The sequence below is a fragment of the Ursus maritimus genome, unplaced genomic scaffold (genome assembly GCF_017311325.1).
Source record: "Ursus maritimus isolate PB19 unplaced genomic scaffold, ASM1731132v1 scaffold_35, whole genome shotgun sequence".
Lineage (NCBI taxonomy): Eukaryota > Metazoa > Chordata > Mammalia > Carnivora > Ursidae > Ursus > Ursus maritimus.
In genome coordinates, this window is record NW_024426119.1 from 22601332 (window position 1) to 22625383 (window position 24052).

A 24052-nucleotide genomic window follows, 5' to 3' on the forward strand; every position below is an offset into this window, starting at 1 on the left:
GACAGCCCTCAGAGGTAGACAAGACGCCAGACTGACCTGTGCCACTACACCCTACCAGTTAGGAGCAGGTCTGGACATCAGATAAGCCTCATTTCAAGTCCCAGCTCACCCACTTCCTGGACGTGCGACCACAAGGAAATTATTTGCTCTGAGACTGTTTCCACGTGTATAAAATGGAGACAGCGATATAGGTAGAATTCTATGAAACTGCCAACTTCCAGCTATTTTTGAATTCCCAAAAAGCATCTGCGCGTGGTTCAAGCCAAACTCTTCACTGGGTCACTGTACAGATTAAACAAGTGCCCATAGGAAACAATGAAATGGAGCTTTCGAGTAGACTTTCTCCTCCTGACTTCATTTTGCTCACGTCAATAAAGTTAGTTTGCATTTTCTGTGGCACTTTATATACGGAGAAACTGGCCTGAAGTTACGTAAGTGCTGGGCGTTGATAATTCAGGGAGACGGTGAGACTGCAAGGACCGTCGAGAATTAACCACCAACGATCTCCTGAGTCCTGCTCCTGCTCAGGGCGTTCTCCCCCGTCGTTTTGTCTCCTAATTACTAAGGAAATTCACAAATACCTCTTTTTCGAAAGTGAAAGGGTCGGGGCTTTGGAGCGTGTTGAGCACTCCTTGGTAAGACGAGGTAGAAAATTCCGGTCTTGGCCCGAGTCGGGCGCGCGCAGCGGCGGGCGGGGGGCTGGCAGGGCGTGTGGGCCGCGCGACGGCTCCCAGCTCGGCCCCGCTCCGCCGCCGCCGCCGCCGCCCCGCCCGGCCCGCCCACGCGGGCAAGAAGCGCCGCCAGAGCGAGCGTACCTGCCGAGTGCTGTTCGCTTCCTCGCCAGGTGCCAGGCCCTGCTCTCGGCTCCTCACGTGCATTAGCTTATTTACTCCCCCACAACATTCCCGGTGAAGGGCAACTGTCATTTCCCCATCTTCCCGGTGAGGAAACACCACAGGGAGCTTCAGTCTCTCGCCCAAGGTCTGCGAGCGGTGGCCTCGGACTCCAACCCGGGCAGCCCCAGGACTCCCACATGGAACCTCTCTTTTTTCTAACTGGGTAGAGGCGCTTTTCGCCTCAAAATCCTCCCAACTTGGCCATCCGCAAGAGACCGCGCTCGGCCTCGCCGACCAGCAGGACCTCGCCGCGCGCCTCAAGTCCAGGGCGCCGGGCGCGGGCGCAGGGAGCGGGGCGCGGGTAGGAGGAGCGGCACCGCCCCCGGGGTATTTAAGCCGGGTCTGGAGCCCGCGGGGCCGGACGCTCCCGCTCCTCCCAGCTCGCGCCTCCCCTCCTCCTCGCAGCTCTCTCCCCGCGCGCCCCCACCCTCCGCCCCGCTCTCGCCTGGCGCGCAGGCACCGGCCGGCGGGGAGCGGGGCGCGGGCGGTGCTCGCCTCTGCGGAGCCGCCCCCCGGCCGCCGCCGCCGCGCATTGCCCAACCCGCGCCGCCAGGGCTGCCGCCGCCCGGCTACACGCACCGAGTGAGCCGCGGCAGCCGGAGCCCGGACGCCGGCCCCGAGCGCCCCGCGGACGGGCGGGCGGCTGTGGAAGTCCGGCCAGCAGCCCGCAGCATGGATTCGGATTCCGGCGAGCAGAGCGAGGGCGAGCCCGTGACAGCCGCAGGTACCGAGGGGCCGCGGCAGCCCAGCCGGGAGGACCGGGGGCGGGAGGAGGGGAGGCCGGGGCAGGAAATCTCGAGTATTTCTCGGAGCTGCCGGGCGGGAGGCCGATCCCTTCCAGGCCAGGACTCAGATTGCTCCGCGCTGTGAGTTTGCTGTGAGGCTTTCCACTGCACTTGGGCGCGCGGGAGGGAGAAGAGGTGCAACTGCGGGTGGCTCTCCGCGCAGCTGCGTCCTGCAGCGGGCTCGGGTCGCCCGGGCTGGGTGGGGGTGGGGAGGGGTTCGGGAAATCCGCGTCCCGTAGTTTGCTGCAGCGAGGGTTGCAACACATCTGCCCTTTGAAATAACTTTCCGAGTGCCGACCCCGTCTTCGAACCCGGGCGCCAGGGACGCTGCGGAACAGGTGACCCGGTCCGAAGGCGTGACAGGGGACTCCGGAAAGAAAAGGACCCGCGGGTGGACGGGCAGGGGTCAAACCACAGCTAGTGGCAGCGGTTCTCGAGACTGCTACACGAGCGGTGCAGAGGGGTTCGCCCATCACTACCCCGCACAGGCAAGGAGGTCCCGGCGGAGGGGTCCGGGAACACAGCCGCGGGGTGGGGGCGGGGGGAACTTGGGAGCCGGGCTTCGCCTTTAAGAGGCGCCGCCGGCTTTTCACAATCGATAGTTATCGAAGCAATGGGTGGATGCTTACTTTGGAAAAAATGAATGTCCTCCCCCGCCTCTCCCTGATACTGAGCAACAGGAGGAAGCCTCCCACAGCCTTGGGTCGACTTACCGCTGGGCTCTGCCCACCTTCACCGGCCGGCTCCACCCGCCGCCCACGGGTCCACGCACCGGAGACCTGACCGCCCTCCCCACCTATCCCCGGCTCCCGGCATCCTCGAGGCCCTGAAGGCTAGCCCCCGCCAGCCCGCAGACCTGTGACCTGAGACCCTCCTGTTACAGACCCGAGGTCCTAGACTAGTCCCCACTCTTCCCTATGTCAGACCAGCATTCTGAGAGTGGGGACCAAGTGCCAGGAGGCACTATCAGCCCAGGCGTGGGTGTAGGAAAGGCAGGCTCAGAACCAGACAGGACAGCGCCAGGTGCTGTGCCAAAGGCCCTACATAGATGATTCCCCTTCGTCTTCACAGCATCTAGCTGGGTGGTTTATTAGCTCCATTTTGCAGAAGCCCAGAGAGGCTAAGTGGCTTGCCCACGTCTCACAGCAGGGAGTAGCCAAGGGCAGAGTGTTTCCCTGTCTATTACATGGTACCCCTCAGCCTATCACAGGGCGGCTGTGGTCAACACCTTTGGGTGGGTGGGAAGAGCTGAGGCTGGCCAAGAAGAAAGATGGCATTACCAAGTTGCCTGTGTTGAGGATTCCCGTGTATGTGCAAGGGCCACCTCCTTTGTGCAGGTATGTGTGGATATAACTAATTAACCTGAGCCCCTTGCCTACTTGTATGTTTCTGTGGCTACGGAGCACCAAGATTTTGTTTCACAGGGGGCTTGTGGATCTCCTCACATCTTTTTAAGTTCCAGTGGGTGCTTGTGTGTGTACCTATCTGGAGAGCTGGGGCTGGATTGGGAGGAGGGCTGCTGACCTTGACACTTTACTGTCTCAAAATCCCAGGAACTAACATGCTGTCCCCATCCCACCCTCAGATCTCTTATGCAGGTTGATGTTTGAAGGAGAGGAGAAGGAAACTTAGAGAAAGAAGAGGGAGGAGAAGAAGGGGGAGGAGACACTCCAGAAGATTTGGTGCTTGGGTAAAAGGAGAGGGAAGGAGTTCTCAAGGGTCCTGTTTCTTTTCCCCTAAGCCTGCCGAGCCCAGAGTATCCCAGATGTGTGCATGTCCGTTTGTGTCAGGCCTCTGCACTGCTCACAGCGGACCTTACCCCTGAGGTCAGATGGATCCCATGAAGAATAGAGCAGCCAACTCTGTGAGCTGTCGCCATGTGTTTGCACCTTGCTGTTTTCTATAGTCATTTCTTCTTTTCTGTGTGTGCATGAATCTCCCAAGCTGAACATTTAATTGAATATCACAAGCCGTTCTGCTAAATGGCATTCCATCTCATTATTCTCAGTCTTAAACGATTTTTCGTGACAAAGCTTCAGAACTAGATGCTAATTCATTGTCTTGCTGTAGCTGCATCCTGTCAAATGGAAACCCTTGTGGCAGCTTCAGATACAGTTTAAATGACAGATATGTTATCCTTAGGGGTTGACCTTTGTCTCTATAAGTAATGAGGCGACCTGTATCTATGCAGGCTGGATGTGTTTGTAACCGGGGACAACAGAGAAGTAGGACTTCTTGGAGTATTCACCGTGTGTGTGTCTGTGTGTACCTACCTCTTAGGGAGTTGAAATGTAAGGGTTGCTCCCTCCTGAGTGGCCTTCCCTTCTAGAACTTGTTAAAAAGAAAAAAAAAAAAAAAAAGCCTTGCCATGAAGATGTACCCTGTTAAGGTGAAGAGCCTGGACTCTGGGATCGGAAAGACCTAGGTTTCATTCTCTACCTGCTGGGCAAGTTACTTAACCTCTCCAAACCTGTTTCTCCCTCTGTAAAATGGGGATAACAGTAGTACCACAAGGAGGTTGTGAGGGTTAAATAAAATACCACATGAAAAGCGTTCCCTGTAATGGTTCAGTACATGGTAGCTGCTATGTTGATTATCACCTGACTGGAGTATTTGTTGTAAGAATACTGTGAAATAATGTGCCCCAGTGTTTTATAAAATGTAAATCAGTAGGCGTATGTAACACAATTAGTATTATTGTCATTATTATCATATTAATGTAATTGCCTGAGCAAGTTTGTTTTGAATTTTCTCTCTTTTATTCTCTCATTCTCTCTCGGGTGTGTGTGGGGGTGTGTTTGTATGTGTGTTTGCTCGTTGGTTTGGGGGAGGTTATCTTTAATTTACCTCTTCTTATCATCCTCATCTTCCAGCTCAAAGCGTGACGATGGGGACATTCAAAGCTACTACTTTTACCCCCCCTTTTCCTCTAGCTCTAGGTAAAGTTGTACAAAGCAGAGAACCCCTTTCCAACCCACCGGCTAACTTGGAGATAGCCACTTTCATGCCATTTCAAATAAAAGGAGAGGTGGTAACCCTTCCCAACCGGTGAACCATTTTCCTTGAAGGTAGCAGGAGGCCTAGGAAGTCCTCGTCATTCCCCTTCCCTTTTTACCCATCTCAGTCACCTTCCCAGTTACAAATTACCAGAAGAGTGAGAAAGTCTCCAAGGACCACCCACTCTTTACTGTACCCCTTTCAAGAGACTTTTCCAAAGATCTCCCCAGTGCCTGCGGTGCACTCATCAAGGAACCCAACACTCTGCGTAAGAGGGTGAAGAGGGGAGATGAGATTTGTCTCGAGCTGCATTTTCTGTTTTTCAGGAAGCGCACGATGATGCTTCTATGTCATTCTGCTGCCTGAAACTACTCTGCCTTTCTGTCATTTTGGGTTCTTTCTATGATTAGGAAGGAGGCAGGGTTTATGGAACACTGGATTCGTTCCAGAGACCCAACTTGGCAGTCTATCGTTTGGCAAACCCACCATCCATCACTCAGAAATCCTAGCACTTGGTATATTAACTTGACAGTGATTAAGAGACTTTCCTAAGAAACAACAAGCGAGTAAACATTAGCAGTGTCAGCTTTTTCCTTTTTTGGCTTGTAAGACCAAGGTAGTCTACCCAGCTGAGGGCACACAATCTCCTTCCACCCACAGCTAGATGGTGCAGGGCAGTCAAGCTGGTGGGGCTTCTTCACAGCTGGGCAGGTGCTACAGGAAAGCATTTCCATGCAATGGACTTGAGATATGGTAGGGGAGCTCAAGACAGTAAAAGAAATGGGAAAACAGCAGGCCCCTAATCTTGCTTTTGCCATCTTACCCATCACCTAGGTCCTAAGCTTGGTCCTTGTGAACAAAGTGGCAAGGTGGATTAGGGAAGTAGGATTCAATAGGTAGCCAAGAAGAGGAAAGGTGTTCCAGAAGTCAGCCACCACTTGAGCAAAGGCACAAATAAGCAGAGAAGTGACTGGGGTGGAGGGCATATACTAGGGAGTACTAGGAAATAAAGTTATAGGAGTGTAGGGAGGGCCACATAGAAGAAGGTCTTAGTGACTGGTCCTGAGGGTGCCAGAGGAGCCCCTGTTGAGCTGATTGTTGTGCAGACAGGACTGACTGAGAGCTGGGTTTGCAGGAGCCACATCTGACAGACACACAGTGCGGGACTGCCTGGGCTCGGAGCCTCGGCGACCAGGGGTGGCCGTGGCATCGGAGCAAGTGGTAGAGGCAAAAGACGAAGGATGCAAGTGCATTTCAGAGAAGCAAAGAACAGAAGTTGCTGACAGACTGTATAAAAGCAGTGAAAGGAGAGGGAGAGTGACAGGAGACTGGCATGTTGAGTTGGGGTGAGGGTAGGGAAATGCAGGAGATGGACTCCCCCACTCAGGCTTCCCAGCCCCCCCACTTCTTTCCATCAGACATTTAGCGGTGATATTTTGCTTAAAGACCCTTTCCCCCCCTTAAAGACTAAACAGTAAACCATGCTAGGGCACTGGCTTCAGGGGATTGTGAGGTTCTGGAGTCTGTTGATTCTCATTGTTAGTTTCCTCATGGAGACTGTTGAGTAATCCTTGTTGACTGACAGATTGACAGTGGATGGGCTGGCCAACCTGGGACAGAGACCATCTGGGGATCAGGTACCACTTGCCCGTTAGTCATTGTTCCATGTCTTGTTCCTATTTGTGAATGTTTTCAGGGGCCTCTGCCTTGTCCACACAGTGTCCCGTAACCACTTTAAGGGTCAGGACCTTGTCTTGTGCTTTCATGTTCCTGAGATTCTATGGGCATAACAAATGAATGTGCATCTTCAGGAGCCTCCTGGGAGCTCTGCACTGAAAGGCTAGACAGCCAGAAACCTTTCCTATGCGGTGGAACTGCCAAAGCTTTCCTTCAGTGTTTTGTTTTGCTTTAGTGTTCTAAGAGTTCTTGTATTGTCCGGGACCCTGTGTTGGGAAAGTATGGGGAAGGCAGAGAGCTAAGGACACCATCCAATCTGAATTCCAGGGCTTAAGAGCAGATGGGGAGACAGGACACATACACCGATGGCCACAGCCTACACCAGTGCATGAAGACTCCTGACCCCCTTGCCCTGGGACTATACCCCGGCCAAATCCCTGTTGTCTTAATAACAGGCACTTTCCATTATGTGCTTTATGGTTATTCTGGTACATATCTCATCTCTTGTACTGGGTTGTTAGCTCCCGAAGGGCAAGGATTGGGTCGTTTTTACCTGTATCCCCTCCCACCAGCACCTTGGATATTGAACACGCTGGGAGGTTTCTGGCTGGCTGGCTGGCTGGCTGCACGGATAAGTGAATACAGGCACAGCTCAGAGATACTGCAGGTTCAGTTCCAGACCACTGCAGTAAAGCAAATATTGCCATAAAAGGTAGTCCGATGAATTTTTAGGTTCCCCAATGCATATGAAAGTCATGTTTACACTGTATCGTAGTCTCTTATGTGTGCAATTGCATGATATCTTTTAAAAAACAATTCGCATACCTTAATTTTAAAATGCTTTACTGCTGGGGCATCTGGGTGGCTCAGTTAAGCGTCCGACTCCTGATTGCAGCTCAGGTCATGAGCTGAGGGTGGTTAGGTAGAGCCCCACGTGGGGCGCTGTACTGGGCGTGGAGCTTTCTTAAGATTCTCTCTTTGCCCCATCCACCCCCATCTCTCTCTCCCTCTCTAAAAATAAATAAATAAAAATAAAAATACTTTATTGCTAAAAAATGCTAACCGTCATCTGAGCTTTCAGTGCGCCATAATCACTGATCACAGATCGCCGTAACAAATGTTAATAATAATTTAAAAGTTTGGAATATTGCAAAAATTACCACAATGTGACACAGGGCATGAAGTGAGCAAATGCTGTTGGGAAAATGGCACTGCTAGACTTAACTCCACCAGGGTTGCCACAAACCTTCAGTTCGGGGCAAAAAAAAAAAATCTGCAAGGCACATTAAGCGAAGTGCAACAAAATGAGGTGTGCCTGTGTGTGGACAGATGGATGGATGGATGCTGTTGTCAGCTGGTTCCCCTGGAAGCGGACTCAGTGATAGAGGTTGGCATGCAGCGGTTTCTTTGGGGAAGGAAAGGGGAGCGGAGGGCCACCGCACTAGGCAGTGAGAAGCTGAGCTGCAGTGCACCCCCAACAAGAGCGTCCAGCTCTGGGGCTAGGATAGCTCTTCAGAACTGTTCTGAGTCGGGGTGAGGGGCCAGGCCTTCGCGTCCCCTTACACCGCGGTCAGTCATTAGATGCAGGCCATCCCAGGGAGCAGGGTGTGAGCTGGGGTGAAGCTGTCCCCACCAGCCAAGGGCTATCTGCAGACCCCCAGCAGCTTGTGGCGTGCTTGGCTGTTCGTTCTCCAGGAGGAACTGGGCCAGTACCCTGCAACACCCCCTGCAGGTGGGCCCCAGAATCCTTCAGGAATGTTTCATTAGGGATGACAGCCCTGTCTAGCGGCAAAGGTCAGGGGATAGTCGTTGAGCTGTAAATTTTATCTAGACCTCACTAGGACAATTTAGATTGCCAGATGAAATTAGCCATTCCAGACCTCATAGCTCTGCACCCAGTTGTTCAATCCCCTCAATCCAAGAGATATTGGCCGGTCATCTGTGTTGTGTTCAGAGTGGTACAGTGTGCTCTGGTCACATAGAGAAATGGAATTCGATGGGACCCTGCCCTCTAGAAATTTGCAGCTGTGTTGGGGAGAGAAAACACCCACCCAGAACTGAATCTGCAAGACTGGGTGGCATCAGCTATAAATGCTGTAGGATTTGGAGCGTGGGGCACTGTGGTTTGGAGTTCTGGTGGGGAGACTTCATGGAGGAGATGGGCCTTGAGGGTAGCCTTGAAGGAGTGAAAGATTTCGATTGGGGGGAGAAAAAAGAGAGGGTGGCAAGGCCAGGAGCCTGTGAGGCACTTGGCCTGACCCAGTGGGGATCTCCTTAGAGGACTAGTGGGAGAAGGGAGCTGTCATACTCAAAAAGTAAAATTGGGTGTCGTGGTGATGCTTGTAGAGATGGAACGAGAATATGTGTGAATGTGTAAATATAAAGCCCTATTTCCTGTGCTATTTTTCTCTTAAAAAATATGGCACCTGTTTTTTTATTTGTCAGCAAAACCAAATTATAGTCACACTTTGCATTAGCTCTCTCCTCTGACTGGTTCCTTTTCCTCCGGAGTTACCATTGGCTCCCACTTGAATTCACATGGAGATCTCTATAAAGACACTATATACATAATTTGATTTTGTTTTTTTTCAGTCACTCAGCTTCCAACTCTATGTAAAATGCCTGTGTAGGTGGGTGTTTGGGCTGTATGCTGTGCAAGTATAGAAATAAAGGATAGCAAAGAATTTAAAAAACAAGTTTCCTCTAGCAAATTCATCTAAGAAAATGTATAAGAAGGGTGAATACCCTTGTCCCCCACATATATGAAGGCATGCCAAAAAATCTATTACTTTTTTTATACATCAGAGATGGGTTTTTTTAGGCAGTTGCATGGTCCAAATTCTGATGCTGCTTTCGAACAGTCTTCACTTTCATATTGGGTTTTCTAAACATCATTGCCTGGGAATAAATTTGAGCCTGTTCATGGAAAATCTAGTGTGCAGGCTATAAAAGTGGAAGGCTTGGCGGCACAGAAAGTGCTAGACACACCCTAATAGAAACCAGTATTTTGTAACTCGGTTCTCCAGAAAAAAAAAAAAAAAGACACTTTGGTGGTGTCCAAATACTGGTTTAAACTGTTGAAAAACCACACAAGCAGCCACCAGCTTGTAAGTTCTCTTCTCAAAAGTAAAATATGCTTTCTGTGAGACTGTTCTAACCCGGAAAGGAAACATTTCGGTGATACGTAGTTTTATGGAGATTCCCAGTTGATATTTTTATAGTAGAGGCATCCAGTTTCGTGTGCAGGAGGAAATTCTGTCAAGGGCTGTTCTGGTGAGCACGCACGTCCCGCAGGCCTGATTTGGGGCCTGTGGGTTATGTTGGGAAGGTAAACAGAGATCTCGGCGCAGACCACGGGAAGGAGATGATGGGCAGGTCTGCAGGCCAGGCCTCTGCAGCAGCCGTCGACCACGTTCCAGTCCGCTTCCTCAGTTTCCCTAGGAGAACACTGAGACAGCCAGGGAGAGAAGGCTGGGGTTGGAGTTACAGAGTAGAGGACGTGGGGTTTAAGAAATTGTGGCAAACATCACACAAGATGAGGGGCGCCTGGGTAGCGCAGTCATTAAGCGTCTGCCTTCGGCTCAGGGCGTGATCCCGGCGTTCCGGGATCGAGCCCCACATCGGGCTCTTCCGCTGGGAGCCTGCTTCTTCCTCTCCCACTCCCCCTGCTTCTGTTCCCTCTCTCACTGGCTGTCTTTCTGTCACATAAATAAATAAAATCTTTAAAAAAAAAAATCACACAAGATGAGACACTGTGAGGATGGTCTTTGGCAGCCCGAGTCCAGTCCCAGAGGGCTAGTCCTGAATATGAAATAATAGTGAAGTTTTGAATTTTACTTACTTATTTCGTGTTAACTAAGCACATACAATGTATTCAAGACTGGATTGATTGTTTAAGTGATATTTAACCCTTATAGCAGCCTTCTGGGATGGGTGTTAGAAATAACCTCATTTTATAAACCAGGAAACTGAGGCACAGAGAGGTTAAGTAACTTGCTCAGGGATGTACAGCTTGTCAGTGGATTTGAAGTCAGTCTAACTCTTAACATAGTGCTCTTGTACGAGGTAGATTAGGTACTTAAGTTGATGGATGCCACCAGGCTCCTTTGTATTCCCCACCAGCGCCCATGGCACCCGGAACCCTGACCATTAGGTTCCTTCATGAGGCTCCTTCTGTTAGGACATTCCATTTCCAGAAGATCCTGTGTTAAGCAGCAGACATTACCTGCATTAGCCCAGTAGCACATGGGCCGGGATTGGCTGGCACAGTTTCTGGTTCTAGAGCTGGTGAAGGGTGGTTTGGGAGGGAAGATGGGGAGAGGGGCACAAAGCTCCTGCCAGGGAGAGAAGGTCATGGGAGGACCCTGCAGCCATGCACATCTCCAGAGCCATGGACCTGGTGGGTGGTGAACGTAGCAAACACTGAGATGGGAGAAGGATTGAAAAGCAGAGTCAGGAGAGGTGCTGAAGACGGACAGACATTCCTTTTATCAGAGTGTACTGAAGCTGGGTCCTCAGGCATTTTATTAAGAATCATCTCAGATACAGAATTCCCAGGGCATGGTGACCCGTTGGATTCAAGGATGAGCGAAAACCCGAGGATGAGCATGCCTCACAGTGAAGAGAAGTTGAGATTCAGAGCTAGATGACTGGGGTTTGGGTGTCCAGCGCTGTCTCTTACTTGCTACTTTTTAGTAACATTAGGTTCTGACCAAAGGAATGCAAGCTCATGGTAGAATATGGGAAAACAGTACAAAGAAGAAAATTAGATTGAGCCCTAAGAATAGATGTGCTTTTCCAAAGCCAAAGAGCAATCCTGAAAAGATGCAAGGGAGCTTTATTTGGGGAGGGAGTGGGCTTTTTAAGAGAACAAAAGCCCCCCCTTCTGCAGGGTTTTCTTAGGGACACTAAAAACATCTGGTTACGCTGCCAGGCAGTGTCACAACCAGAACTGGAGGCCAGATCCTCTAGCTTCTCTGTCCTTCCCAAAAACATACGTAATTTTTAAAAAAGGATCAGAGTTATTCTGGATGTTTGCATATCAAAGGGACCCCTGCTCTGTTTCCTTCCAACACCTTGTCCTGGGTTCTTGCCACCCCCTCCCCACCAGGCACGTCTGTCCAGAAGTGAGGCCACCACAGGCCCACACCAGGCCTTACCCCTCTGCCCGGCCCACTCCTCCCCCTGCAGTCAGGAGAGCCTTGCACAGAGCCCTCAGAAGATGTGTATATTTTTTAAGAGCCAAAAGGTATTTACTAGGTTTTACAGATGCCCAGTGACAATTGCAAAGGTTAATTTACTTTTGAGTTTAGTAGCTACCAGCTTCAGGGACAGATTTATTGACCTCTGGTTCTCCGGTTATGTTTTTTATCTTTGTTTGGATCGACTGTTTTTGTAATGAAACAGGGAAATCTATTCATCTGTGTTAACCTCTCTACCCTTAGGATTTAACTTCATAATCCAGTGACTCAATCTCAGTGAAACAAGGCAGGCAGAGTTCAGTTAATACAGAGTCAACTTCTAGAAAGCCCAGAGCAGTATCCGATGGGAATTCAACAATAATTTCTTGACTTTTTTTTCCTTTCGACTTCTCCAACTATATATAATCCTAGTTTTCTTGCACCCTTCCTCCATTGCTCCTCCTGCGTCCATCAGTAATGCTTTTTTCCTCTCGGTGTCTCCTCAGGCTGAGCCCTCAGCCTAGTCTTTTCTGACAATACACTTTCATTTGGGAGAGACCATCCGTTCTCACGGCGCAAAGCCAAAAATTCCCAAAGCTGCAGTGTCGCCCAGTCCTCTCTCCCAAGCAAGAATCCTGCCTTTCAGGGCATCTGGCCAGGAGGCCCCTCAGCTCAGCACCTCCACACCCAGACCATTACCCCTCCCTCAGCTTTTCCCAGCTCTTCTGTGGCCTCCTCAGCCACCAAGTCGTTCAGAGTAAAACAACAGTAAAGTCCTAAGAACTATGAAATATCCCATGCACTTGATCCGTGGCAAAACCAGGACATGGATAAAGCAGGTATTATTATTCTCAGTTTACAGATGAAGACACAGGATCAGAGATTACCCCAGATCACAAAACAAGTGGTGAATTTTCACTATTGAAAACTACACCCCCCAGAATGGGGCAGCAACAAACCTATGTATCCAACCTAAAAACCAATATTCTGTCAAATAGCTACTGAACGACTAAATACATAACGACATTTCCACACAGCAGAATATTATTCAGCTGTTAAGAAAAATTATTGTGAAGAACATATAATAATATAGGGAAGAGATTGCATTATAATGGATAAAGAAAGGTTGATAGCTGTGGTCCCAATTGTGCTACATACATGCACATACACACATATTATATGTACGTATATTTATTTAAATGCACACACGTCTCCATACATACATACACATACACTCCTTTTTCTAGAGAAAAGGGGAAGAGACTCCCTTACATTCATTCATACACATAAATCTTTTTTTTTTTAACTTTTTAACGCTGGAACAGAATTAACCACTATATGATGAGTTTATAGGTAATTATAATTTCCTTCTTTGTACTTTTCTTCCAGATATTTCTGCAATGCGTGTGTATAACTTTCAGCAGTAAATGTCATCGTAAAAGCAACAGTCAAGTGAGATCCAATAGTCCACTGCTCACCCTGTGGGCTTCCTTGTAGTTTTGTCCCAGGTCCCTCCATCTTCTTCCTTGAAACTGGTTCTTCCCTCACTTTCCTGTGATATTCTTTCCTCTCAGACCAGTCCTCCCTGGGTCCGTCTCAGGGCTCCTCCTGGTGGGGGGCATGTTCCAGGCTTCTCTCCTCAGGCCTCTTCCTGCTCACCCATTGCCTGGGCTTTGGGCTCCCCTCTCCCTCATGCCTCCCCCGCATTACTCTGTCCCATCTAGGCCCATCCAACCTGGGCCTTTGGGCCCTCGTGCCATGAAGAGGAAGTGTGGACCGTCAGAATGGGTAATAAACCCATAGATTTGGGGGCTCAGAGTCTGACACAGGGCACCAGAGCCTCTCAAGCCGATTGCAGTGCTGGGTGAGCTTGCTGACTCAGCCGTCCTGGCCCTTGAACGCAGCCTCCCTGTCGCTAGCTGACTGGCGTATGCAGCTGGCGTCCCTGACCCTCATTCCCTCCATGACCCTTTCTCTGCCCCTGACCTATAGCTCAAGTATGAGTGACTTTCACTTTCTGTTCTTTCATTTACACATTGATTTTTTGTCTTTATTACTTTTACAATTAGAAAAAAAGAGGGGTAAGCGTTTAAAATTCTGTTATAGCAGGATTATTAGTTTTTAGAAGGTATTGGTCTGCTACCACCATTGGTCTGCTACCACCATTGGTCTACCACTTTGGGAGTGAATTAGATTCCAAAAAAAATCATTACTGAGGAGCTGTATGGTATTAAATATAACGTATATCTATTTCTAAATGAATTAGAAATTGAGGATTTCTTGTGCATCTTGGAGCTGAAAATAAGAGACATCGTGGCCCCGATATTCTTTACTGCCTCCCTATCTCCACCTTGTTCTACTCTAGCCAACCAAGTAGGGGTAGCCCAGTCAGGAAGCTTATAGGAAACAGAAGTGCTAACCATTTAGGTTCACGTTTATCAGAATTTTTAACCTTGTTTTAAATGAGCTGGGGCTAATGGTATTCCCCATCAGCCATGATTCTGTCTACTTTCTTGGTTTATATTATATAAATGATTATTTTTATGTCTTTTCAGATATAAAAATATATATTGACTATGTATTTTCATCTTTCCAGAAAAGTTCATCCTCCCATTAAAAAAAAAATCACTTACTTAATTTTCAAGTGGAAAGCAGTATCAGTTCTTTATTAAGCAGCCATATCTCCTTCTTATCATTGCAAGTGAGTGAATATGGCCACTGTGATTGTTAAAAGAGAGATCAGGGAATAGGAAAGGCAGAGTAATCAAGATAGGAGTGAATTCTTAGAGAAAGTAGGCATTCATTGCCAAGAATGATGAATGATAGGTACATCCTAAGACTAGCATTTGTAGTAAGCACCCAGGTGTTATCTCCAGAAAGCTGTCACCAAATACCTCTACCCTGGGCTTTCCACTCACCCTAGGAGGAAGGTCAGTGATGGACTAAGGCTCATGGGTGGGATGAAGATGTCTGGTTCCAACCATCCTTGGGTTTTGTTTTTTTCATTTTTGTTTAAAAAAAAAATCTCCACACAAAAATAGCTCTGCCAAATTGTCATAACCCAATGAGAGTAACTGGAGTCTGAGCAAAGTCTGAAGATTGTTGATAATTAGGGGCCAAGTCCGTCTTAAGGAAGGCTGGAGGCCGGCGAGGACAAAGAGCAGCTGGTCAGGACATCAGGAAGTCGGGTCATGTGGCAGGGAGGCCAGAGGGGCAGGGGTCGCAAGAAGAGCCATTCTCTTGAGTCACTCGGCCTCCAGTGGGCCTGCCAGTCATGGCTGCCCAGCCTTCTTGGGCCTCTTCACCTGCAGGATAGTCCCTCTTAAAGAGTCCAACACTTTGAGAAAAGCTGTCTCCCCAGCAGGGGCCTCCTGACCTCATACCTCCTGCCCAGAAGCAAGTCCTCCTCCTGACCTCTCCCCTTCTGCCCTGTCTCCCTGGCCGCAGATCTCTGCCTCATCCTTGATGCTTCCCTTCCCTGCAGCCTCTCCCACCCAGGTGCTTCTCTCCATTTCCTCTCCCTGAGCTCCCCACTCACCTCAGAAGCCCTCCTGGGCATTAGAGGGATAAAGGCAGGGGAAACTCTGGGACCTGTGGCCATGACTGGTCATGAGGCAAAGATCTTAAAGCTTCCAGAGAGAATCACCAGGCCCTTTTACCAATGGACTAGTTTTCCAAATAGCAGCACCAAGAGCTAAACAACAGTGGTACAATGCCTTGGAATTCTCAAGGCGAAGGATTTCCCATGTAGAGTACTGAACCCTGTCAAACCATCAGTTGTGTGGGTGGAATAAAGTCATTATAAGATACATTAGGTCTCCAGAAAATTACCATGTTCCCTTCCTTAGGGAGCTGCAAGATCAGGAGTCAGCCAGCTGAGGCCCCCAGGCCAAGTTCGGCGTGCCACCTGTTTTTGGACGGCCCACGAGCACTTTTACTTTTTTTTTAATGGTTGCATTTAAATGGTTTATATTTTGCATTTTGGCCCTTTATTCTCAGGCCCTTCCAGGTAGTTTGCTGTTGCCCGTGTTACACTAAGTGTCCCACTGAAACGGGGTGTAAGGTAAGAAAGAGGAAGCTATGAGATGGACACAGGAGAGCAGGGATAAAGGATGGAGGGAGAACCAGGGTGGCGGCCTAGGGCGGGCTTAGAGGGAGAGATGCCCAGATTTGAGCCAGAGCACAGAGAGCTCCCTGGGGGAGTCTCCAAGAAAGAAAATGAAAGTAAAAGATGAGTTGATGTGTCTGAGCCCATTGAGAACTCTGTATTGTGCTAGGAACTTTGGGAGTGAATTAGAGCTAGGTAGATAGAAAACTAACCAAAAGAAAAACAAGGCAGTGTTTAACTCCTGAGGAAACACGATGAATAAGAAAGGAAATGCAGTCACGAAAGTGATAGAACATGCATGAGTCAGCTACGAGTGGCGTCCAAGTCATGGTAATGTAAATCACTGAAGTTTGATTTAACCAAATGTTATAAACCAGAACTAAATGGGAAGGTGGCAGGAGAAATGAACGGGAAGAGAGCTAATTTTTCACCCTCCATAATCGGAAGTTAAAAGCAAATAAAGTTGAGGACTAATAGTATAAGCATGTAATTTAAATATAAGGAGGTAATTATTATTTGGAACAGCTATAAGGGTTTGGAGCATTTGCCATGAAAAGCCAGCATCAAGTGGGCCAGAGGATGCTGCGTTTTGGATAAGCCCTAGAATGACTTGACTTCTAAAATGATGTACCCGTATCACTTAGAAAATAGATTTCTAAAATAATAAAAAGGAAATGCGACTGGTGGGCCCAAGGAGTGATGTCCTGGCAACCATGCCCAGGTGGGAACGAGGCGCAGTGAGGGTGACCGGCCGGAGGATGCAGGCTTCAGTCCCCAGGGCCACGCTTGTTCTGATTATCGTTATTGCTCCCGACGGGAGTGTAAAGACATTTCAGTAAAATGTCAAGACTGATAGCCATTCGTTCACACAATGAACAGTCTCTGCGTTTCGATCCCTGGCTGGAGCCGTTGAAATGAATACGTCATGGTCCCCACCCCCCGGCGGTTCACAGACGGGTGGTACGTGAAGTCACTCCTCCAGCTGGCGTGTGACGGCTCTGCACTGTGATGAGTATACTAGAGGGAAGTGTGATTGCAGGGACAGGTGCTCAAAGGTCAGAAGTCCTTCGTGGAGCCTGGCAGGTCGCATAGGAATCGGGAGAGAGGGGGGTGAGGGAGGCGCAGATGTCCAAGCGCCAGGGAACAGGATGTGCAGAGGCACTGAGAGGACCCGAGAATGCTGGAGCCTGGGACAGGGGGGACCTGGGTGTGGCCGGCAGTCAGGAGCTCAGAGTCTGTAGAGGATGAAGCTGGAGAGGGGAACAGAAGATAGATCTCGGCTCAGCAAGCTGGCATTCCGTGATAGAGTCTGTCCTTGTCTCTCCTCCGGCAACGTGGCTTCCTGGACTGACCAGTCACTACTGGTTTTTTGAGGTTTAAATTTATTTGAGCTCCTACTATGTGCCAGAGACACCACTGTAGACCCAGCAGTGCAGGTCCCCCCGCTCTTGGAATTTGCAATGGACAAACCAGTGCAGCCAGATGGGAGGTCCTTAAGTAGGCCCTGGGGGGTGGGGGGTGTTCTGGATAGAAGGAGTGTTCACGGGAGGGGTGGAAGGGAGAGCAGCAGGGCATGTTTGCACCCCAGTAGAAGATGCATAGAGTAGAGCATGTGGGACTGGGCAAGGATGAGCCACTTTCTGTTTGGGCAGAAAGGTGGGATGACAGGGATGTGAGGCCTCGCAGGAAGAACTGGTCCTGGGGGTCTGGGCACAGCTCCCCTCGGCAGCCGTGTCAGCACAGGGCAGCCTGCTGAGGCTGGCAGTCTGCGGCTTGGTCTGTGGGCGCTGAGGCCAGCACTGGGGGAGGCCTTGGGGAGAGTCTGCTGACCGCCTGCTCTATGGTGAGCCCAGGTTGTGGTCTGATGGAGGAGGCAAGGGCCCCAGGAAATTGATGGAGGGGGCATTTTGGAGGGAAGCCACAGAAAAGGAAAGCTGGAGGCTCTAAGGTCAGTGCCCCAGGTTTTTCAAGGAGGGAAGAGAGGAGGCCTTCCATTGCTGAAATGGGCAGTTGCAGAGCTGGGAGAGAGCTTGGTGGATGGAGGGGAACCAGTGTGAGAGAAGGAAGCCTGATACCATCCTATGGATACCAGTTTGTATCTCATGTATGCCTGGTGCTGTTCTTATATGGACTTAAAAACTCAATTTCTGATTCTAAAGTTAATATAACATTAGCAGAATCATCTACTCCAGCTCCCCTATTGAACAGACCAAGAACCCAGGAAGGTAAAGACTTGGGCCCATGATATGCAGTGAGCCCACTCGGGGCAGGGAGCAGGGGCAGCCTGGGCGGAGCTCTGTCCTCCACCCCCTGCTGGGCACAGGAACCGCATCCCCTGTATGTGGGGGGTGACTGCATGGCCACAGTTCTGGCATCCTGACTCCACAGGACAGCCAGTATCACATCTTGGGGTGACCACACCAGATGACTTGGTTTGAAATGGTGAAACCTTCTGGTGGTGCTTCCTTCTATTACCATGATGTATAAATAATTTAGAGACATTTCCTGCCTTGGGACAAGTATGAAGAAAGTTTAATTTAGAAAGGAAGTCTCAGAGAAAGACACATTAATGTGTAACTTCCAGGAACACGAGCCTCCACGGCGTGTTTGGTTCCTGAGGGATGTGAGTGGGACCCTCTTGGCTCACAGGGGTTCTGTCTGAGGAGGGGTCCCAGCCGAGCTCAGGAGTCCACCCTCAGAGACCTCGCAGGTGAATGAGAGATCTGCCATCGCACCTTCCACCTGCAAACTCCATTCCCCAACACCGTCATTCCCCTGGGCCAGAAATGACCATGGCACCAGTGAATTTCCAAAACGTGGCCTGATTCATGCCGTAGATGTCAAACCCGTGGACAAAAATAACCAATTACTACACGAATATATGTAAGGGGTATTATAAGTGATATATTACATGTGCCCCTTTCCTGTTGTTCTACTTCCAAATTGACTGAAATCCAAAAATGTCATTGTACAAAATTTATATTTCACTAAAAAAAAAAAATTAAGTAGAACATTGAGCAAGGCACGGTGCTGTCTGCCAAGTCATCTCCCATCCAGAAGTACCTTCTGGTTTCTTCTCCCTCATGTGTTCCGACCTCTCTAGTACAGCTTCTGTTTGTTTATTTATTTATTTATTTTAAACTCACTAAGCTGTATTAATCTAATCACAGCACCTTCCAAGAGCTTCATTCCTTTAGGCTTACATGCCCACTATCTCAGGCCATATTTTGTTTATTTTTTTTTCCAGTATAGACTGGAATGTGTTCCATTTTATTGCCTGATTTTTTTTTAACGTTTAGGTTTTATATCTACACTCCAAAAACTGAAGCATTCCAAAGACTGACATTTTTATTACATCAGTCTGTTTACTAATTTCCCATATTACCAAGTTGGCATGCTCCCATGGCTCTGAGGTGGCATCTACCGGTGTCCTTGCTAGCAGTCTGCTGGCCTGAGCCTGGGTTTCCAGCACCTGCCGCAGCGAACGGTTTGGGAGCCGCCAGCAGAGAGAGGGGATCGCCCAGAGAGACAGACGCGGCCTGTGCTATTCTGATCCCCAGCAGCTCCTGAGTGTTAAAATAGCTGGTGAGTGTGAAGGGACGTGAATGGGGCGGCTCCGGGGGCGGCAGGAGGGTGGGTGCTGCTGCCATGGAGAGAGGGCTCCTGCTGGAATTGAGCACGGAGGGCGTGGTGGGTGGCACAGCTGGCATCCCCGGGGATGCTGCTGCCTATAGGGGTGCAGACAGGCGGAACCCCGCTGGGCCACGCAGGTGCCCCCTGGGGAGAGGCAGGGCACGGACCTCGTGCTGAGCTCAGCAGGTGCTTCATGCGTAAGCACGTCGTGCCAGCATGTATCCCGAACAGAATCTGGGCCTCAAAGCATGAGAAGGAGCACTCTACATCATTCGTCCAGTTACTCATTTACAGACGTTTATCGAACAACTTGTACATGGCAGACGCTGTCCTCGTCGTGAGGGTACACAAGTCCTCCGAGCATCAGTCCTGGAATAACTAAGTGCCGATCCCAGTACAGCACGGGAAAGGGCTATGCTAGACTTGGAGGCAGGTCCTTCCTTCCGGGAAGGACGTGTGGCCCGGGGCTCAAGGACAGAGGAAAGCATCGCTGTTCCTCTGCCACCTAGGCAGGGGTCCACGAGATTCCGCTGTGGGCACAGAGGGCCGGGGCAGCCAGGCTCAGGGCACCTGCCCCAGGGAGAGCAGACTGAATTTCTGGTACTGCTTGCTTGTCACCTGCCTGTCTCAGCCATCCATGTGAAGGGATGAGCTGCCCTTTGGCATCTGATTTCAGCATGTCCTCTAACATCCAACGAGCAGGTGTCTGATGGGTGGGCTGGGATGTGGTGGACAGAGCCAGGGGGTCTGCGTATGGGGCTCCTCCTCAGTGTCTCCTGCCACCTCCTGGCTTAGGAAGGGGCAGTAGAAGGGAATCCTGCTATGTGCCAGTAGACAACTTTGGACACCCTTTCCCCCATCACGCAGCCTGCTGCTGGCTTATTTGTTACTTTCCGTAGATTAGAATATGGTGTTCTTCGCTCATGTGTCTGTGAATGTGGAAGTGCATATGCCTGGGAGAGTGTTTGGTAGAATACATACATGGTAACTGTGATGCTTGGTGGGCTTGTGGGGGACTCATTTTCTTCCTTTATGCATCTTTTCTGACTTTTCTCAGTACTCCTTAATCATTTTTTTGTAATGAAATTGTTAAAGAAAATATTTTGAGAAATAGATACTTGGTTTCCCCTCTTAAGATAAAACACGGAGAATAGCATTGAAAATTACACCAGTGGATGGTGCTTACCTCTTTATTCGAGAGTGATCTATCATTCACAGTGGCTACCTACTTTGTGGGTGCTCTAGGGAAAAAAAAGAAAAATCTAGAGAGCTTAAAACAGTTGTCAAAAAAATCATAAGTATGTGTTGATTTTAGGGGATTATTGCTCTTCTACACATGAATAAACATTAAAGAAATTGATTCTCCGCTCATCCCCAGTCTCAAAACACAACACTTGTCACAAGTGGCTTTATGGGTGAGTTTTACTAAACCTTTAAAAAACAAGAAGGCTACACAATCCATTTCATGAGGCTAGGTTACTCGAACATGAAAATCAGACAGGGAATGTACTAGGAAAACGTTAAAGGCCAATCTCACCTTTGAGCATAGTTGCAAAATGCTAAATACGATACTATGGAATCCCTCAGTATATTATAGGCATGTATATTGCATACATACTTATACACTATAATATATACAATCTACATATGTAATATACATGATGATGAAGTGGGGCTTATTGTGGGAAAGCAATGATGATCTAAATCAGAAAGTCATTTGATAATTGGTTAAATTCACATATTAAAAGGGATAAACCATATGGTGATCTCAACAGGTACAAAGAAGGTGTCTGATAAAATTAGATACATATTTCTACCTTCAAACAAAGCCTTATTAGCAAAACAAGAACAGACGGAATATTGTTTAACTTGATAAGTGGTATCCAGCAAAAACCCACAGCAGAGATCATATGTGGCCAAGGCAGGGGGTGGGGGGAGTGGCAGGGAGGATTTTAGAGGCAATTCTGTTAGTTGGGAACAAGACAGGGATGCCAAATAGCACCCCTTATGATTCAGCATTGCCCTGGAGGCTCCCACCAGTGCAGCAAGGCAAGAAAAAGAAATGGGAGGTAGAAGAAAATCATTTTGTGCAGGCAATGTAGTTGTCCATATAAAAAAATCTGAGAGATGCTACATAAAATCAATTAGAACTAATTACAGAACTCAGCAAAATTTCTCAATTGGAGATAAATATACAGGAATCAGTTGGGTTCCTATATATCACTAATAACCATTTAGAAACTGTAATAGAAAAAAATTATACTTGCAGTAGCAACCGAAACTATATGGTACCTAGAAGTAAATCTAATGAAAGATATGGAAGAGTTTCATGCAAATAACTCTTAAAGCATCACCGAAGGACACAGAAGATCTGACTAAGTGGAGACATACATCATGTTAGTGGATGAGAGGCTTGATATCATAAAGATATCTGTTTGCTCTATAGATTCATACAGGGTGTTCGTGGCATTTGGTCAAAAGATCCTAAAATTCATATGGAAGGGTAAAGGCAAGAACTGTCAGGATATTTTTTTTTTAAGATTTTATTTATTTTTGACAGAGACAGCCAGCAAGAGAGGGAACACAAGCAGGGGGAGTGAGAGAGGAAGAAGCAGGCTCCTAGTGGAGAAGCCTGATGTGGGGCTCGATCCCAGAATGCCGGGATCACACCCTGAGCCGAAGGCAGAGGCTTAACGACTGTGCCGCCCAGGTGCCCCAAGATATTTTTTTTTAAAGATTTTATTTATTTATTTATTTATTTATTTATTTATTTATTTGAGAGAGAGGGAGACAGAGATAGCAACAGAGATAGAGCACAAGCCGGGGGAATGGGAAAGGGAGAAGCAGGCTGTCCGCTGAGCAGGGAGCCCATGCGGGGCTTGATCCCAGGACCCTGATATCATGACCTGAGCCGAAGGCAGACGCTTAACCGACTGAGCTATGCAGGTGCCCCAGTCAAGACAATTTCTAGAAAGAATAAAATGGTGGTGGGGGGGGACCTTCCCTATGGCCTATAGTTAATACAGTGTGGTGCCAGTACTGAAATAGTTCAGTAGAACAGAGTAAAAGATGCGGACCTGTGCGATTTGGAAATTTGATAAGAAAAAGGTGGCCTAACAGGTCAGTGGGACAGGGTTGAACTAGTCAATACATTGAATAAATTGTGAGGACAAAAAGTACCTCATGCAATATGCACAAATAAATCCCAAATGGATTAATGACCTACATGTGGGAAGCAAAACCTTAAAACTTCTGGAAAATATATGAGACTCACCTCATGGCAGGAAAGGTTTTCTTAAAATTTAGATACAAAACCCACTAATAAAGGAAAATATTGATAAATTTGTGTTAAAAATTTTTACTTCTCTATGACTAAAGACACCACAAATAAAGTGAAAAGGTAATGCTACAGACTGGAAGGAGATAGTTGCAACTCGTGTGATCAGCAGAGGACTAGAATCCATAGCGTATCAAGAGCGCCTGCAGGGGCGCCTGGGTGGCTCAGTCAGTTGAGCATCTGCCTTCAGTTTAGATCATGATCTGAGGGTCCTGGGATGGAGCCCCCTGTTGGGCTCCCTGCTCAGCAGGGAGTCTGCTGCTTGTCTCTCTCCCTCTGCTTCTCCCCCTGCTTGTGCTAGCTCGCTCTCTCTGTCTCTCTCAAATAAATAAATCTTAAAAAAAAAAAAAAGCCCCTAGAAATTAGCCAGAAAAAGACGTACAATCCAGTGCGGGGTGGGGGATTTGTAAATTCTATGAATAATTCACAGAGGAAAGACCCGAATGCTCAAAATATACAAAAATACATTAAATTTCCCTAGCAAGAAAGATATATTAAAACAAGATACTATTTTGTACCTATCAGATTGTAAGAAAATTAGAAGGTGGGCTATGTGAAGTGTTGATGAGCGAATGGAACTGCAGGCTCATGGGCTGCTGCTGAGAGTGAAAATGAGCGCTGTCTTGCTGGGAAGCCACCGGCAGCCTCCGGCACAGGCGCCGGCAGTCACGTTCTAGACGCAGAACCCAGGAGACTGTTGTGTGTGCGCACAGAGAGACAGGTCTGTGGACTTGACTGCTTGCAGAAAGGGGAAAGAACTTGGTGTCCATCATCAGGAAACACGGGGACAGCGTAATTCACATAAGCAACCACATGATGAAATTCGATAAATCTTGAAAGCATGATATTGAATGAAGAGTTGCAGAAAAATGTGTAGTACGGCACCCTTATCTGAAGTTTAAAAACACTCTAAACAATATACCGGTGATGCATGCTTACTTGTGAGGCAAAACTATAAAAACGTGGAGGAGACAAGGACGCATCAGCTTCTGGAGTGCGATGAGCTCTGGGGAGATAAAAGGGGGAAAGAGGGAGCAGAAAACGAAGAGGGCTTTTTACCTCGCTCGGTCTCCGAGGATGAAATATTGAGATTTATCGCATCTGGGCAGTGGCTAAACGAGTAGAGTTTGTTAGATTAACTTCTGTTCTATCTACATACTTGAAATGTGTCATGGTTTTTAAAAATTAATTTTTCTGAGATAAAAAAAAATGTCCCTTTCCAAGTCGGCAGTAATTCAAAAAACATTTGAACTGATTGCTGTTGGCCACGCACGAATGGCAGTTTAGTACGGTGGGTTGAAGCTCGGGCCGTCTTCCAGGTGCGAACCCAGCCCGGCTGCTTCCTGAATGGGGGCTTCCCACGAGCTGTTTAATCTCTCTGCCCTGGGTTCCTCGGACCTAAGACGTAAAATGCCACGGCTGCTGCCGTTGATGCTGGT

General features: G+C 48.4%; 1 protein-coding gene across 1 annotated transcript in view; it reads left to right on the forward strand.

Annotated features, from left to right (window-relative positions):
- Positions 1-1468: 1468 nt before the first annotated feature.
- The window catches only part of TNFAIP8L3 (TNF alpha induced protein 8 like 3), a 34292-nt gene continuing 11708 nt past the window's right edge, over positions 1469-24052 (forward strand). Inside the window, exon 1 of the mRNA XM_040620641.1 lies at positions 1469-1620. Within this exon, the coding sequence (XP_040476575.1) occupies positions 1569-1620 (52 nt within the window). The 5' untranslated portion in view covers positions 1469-1568. The remainder of the gene's footprint in view (positions 1621-24052) is intronic.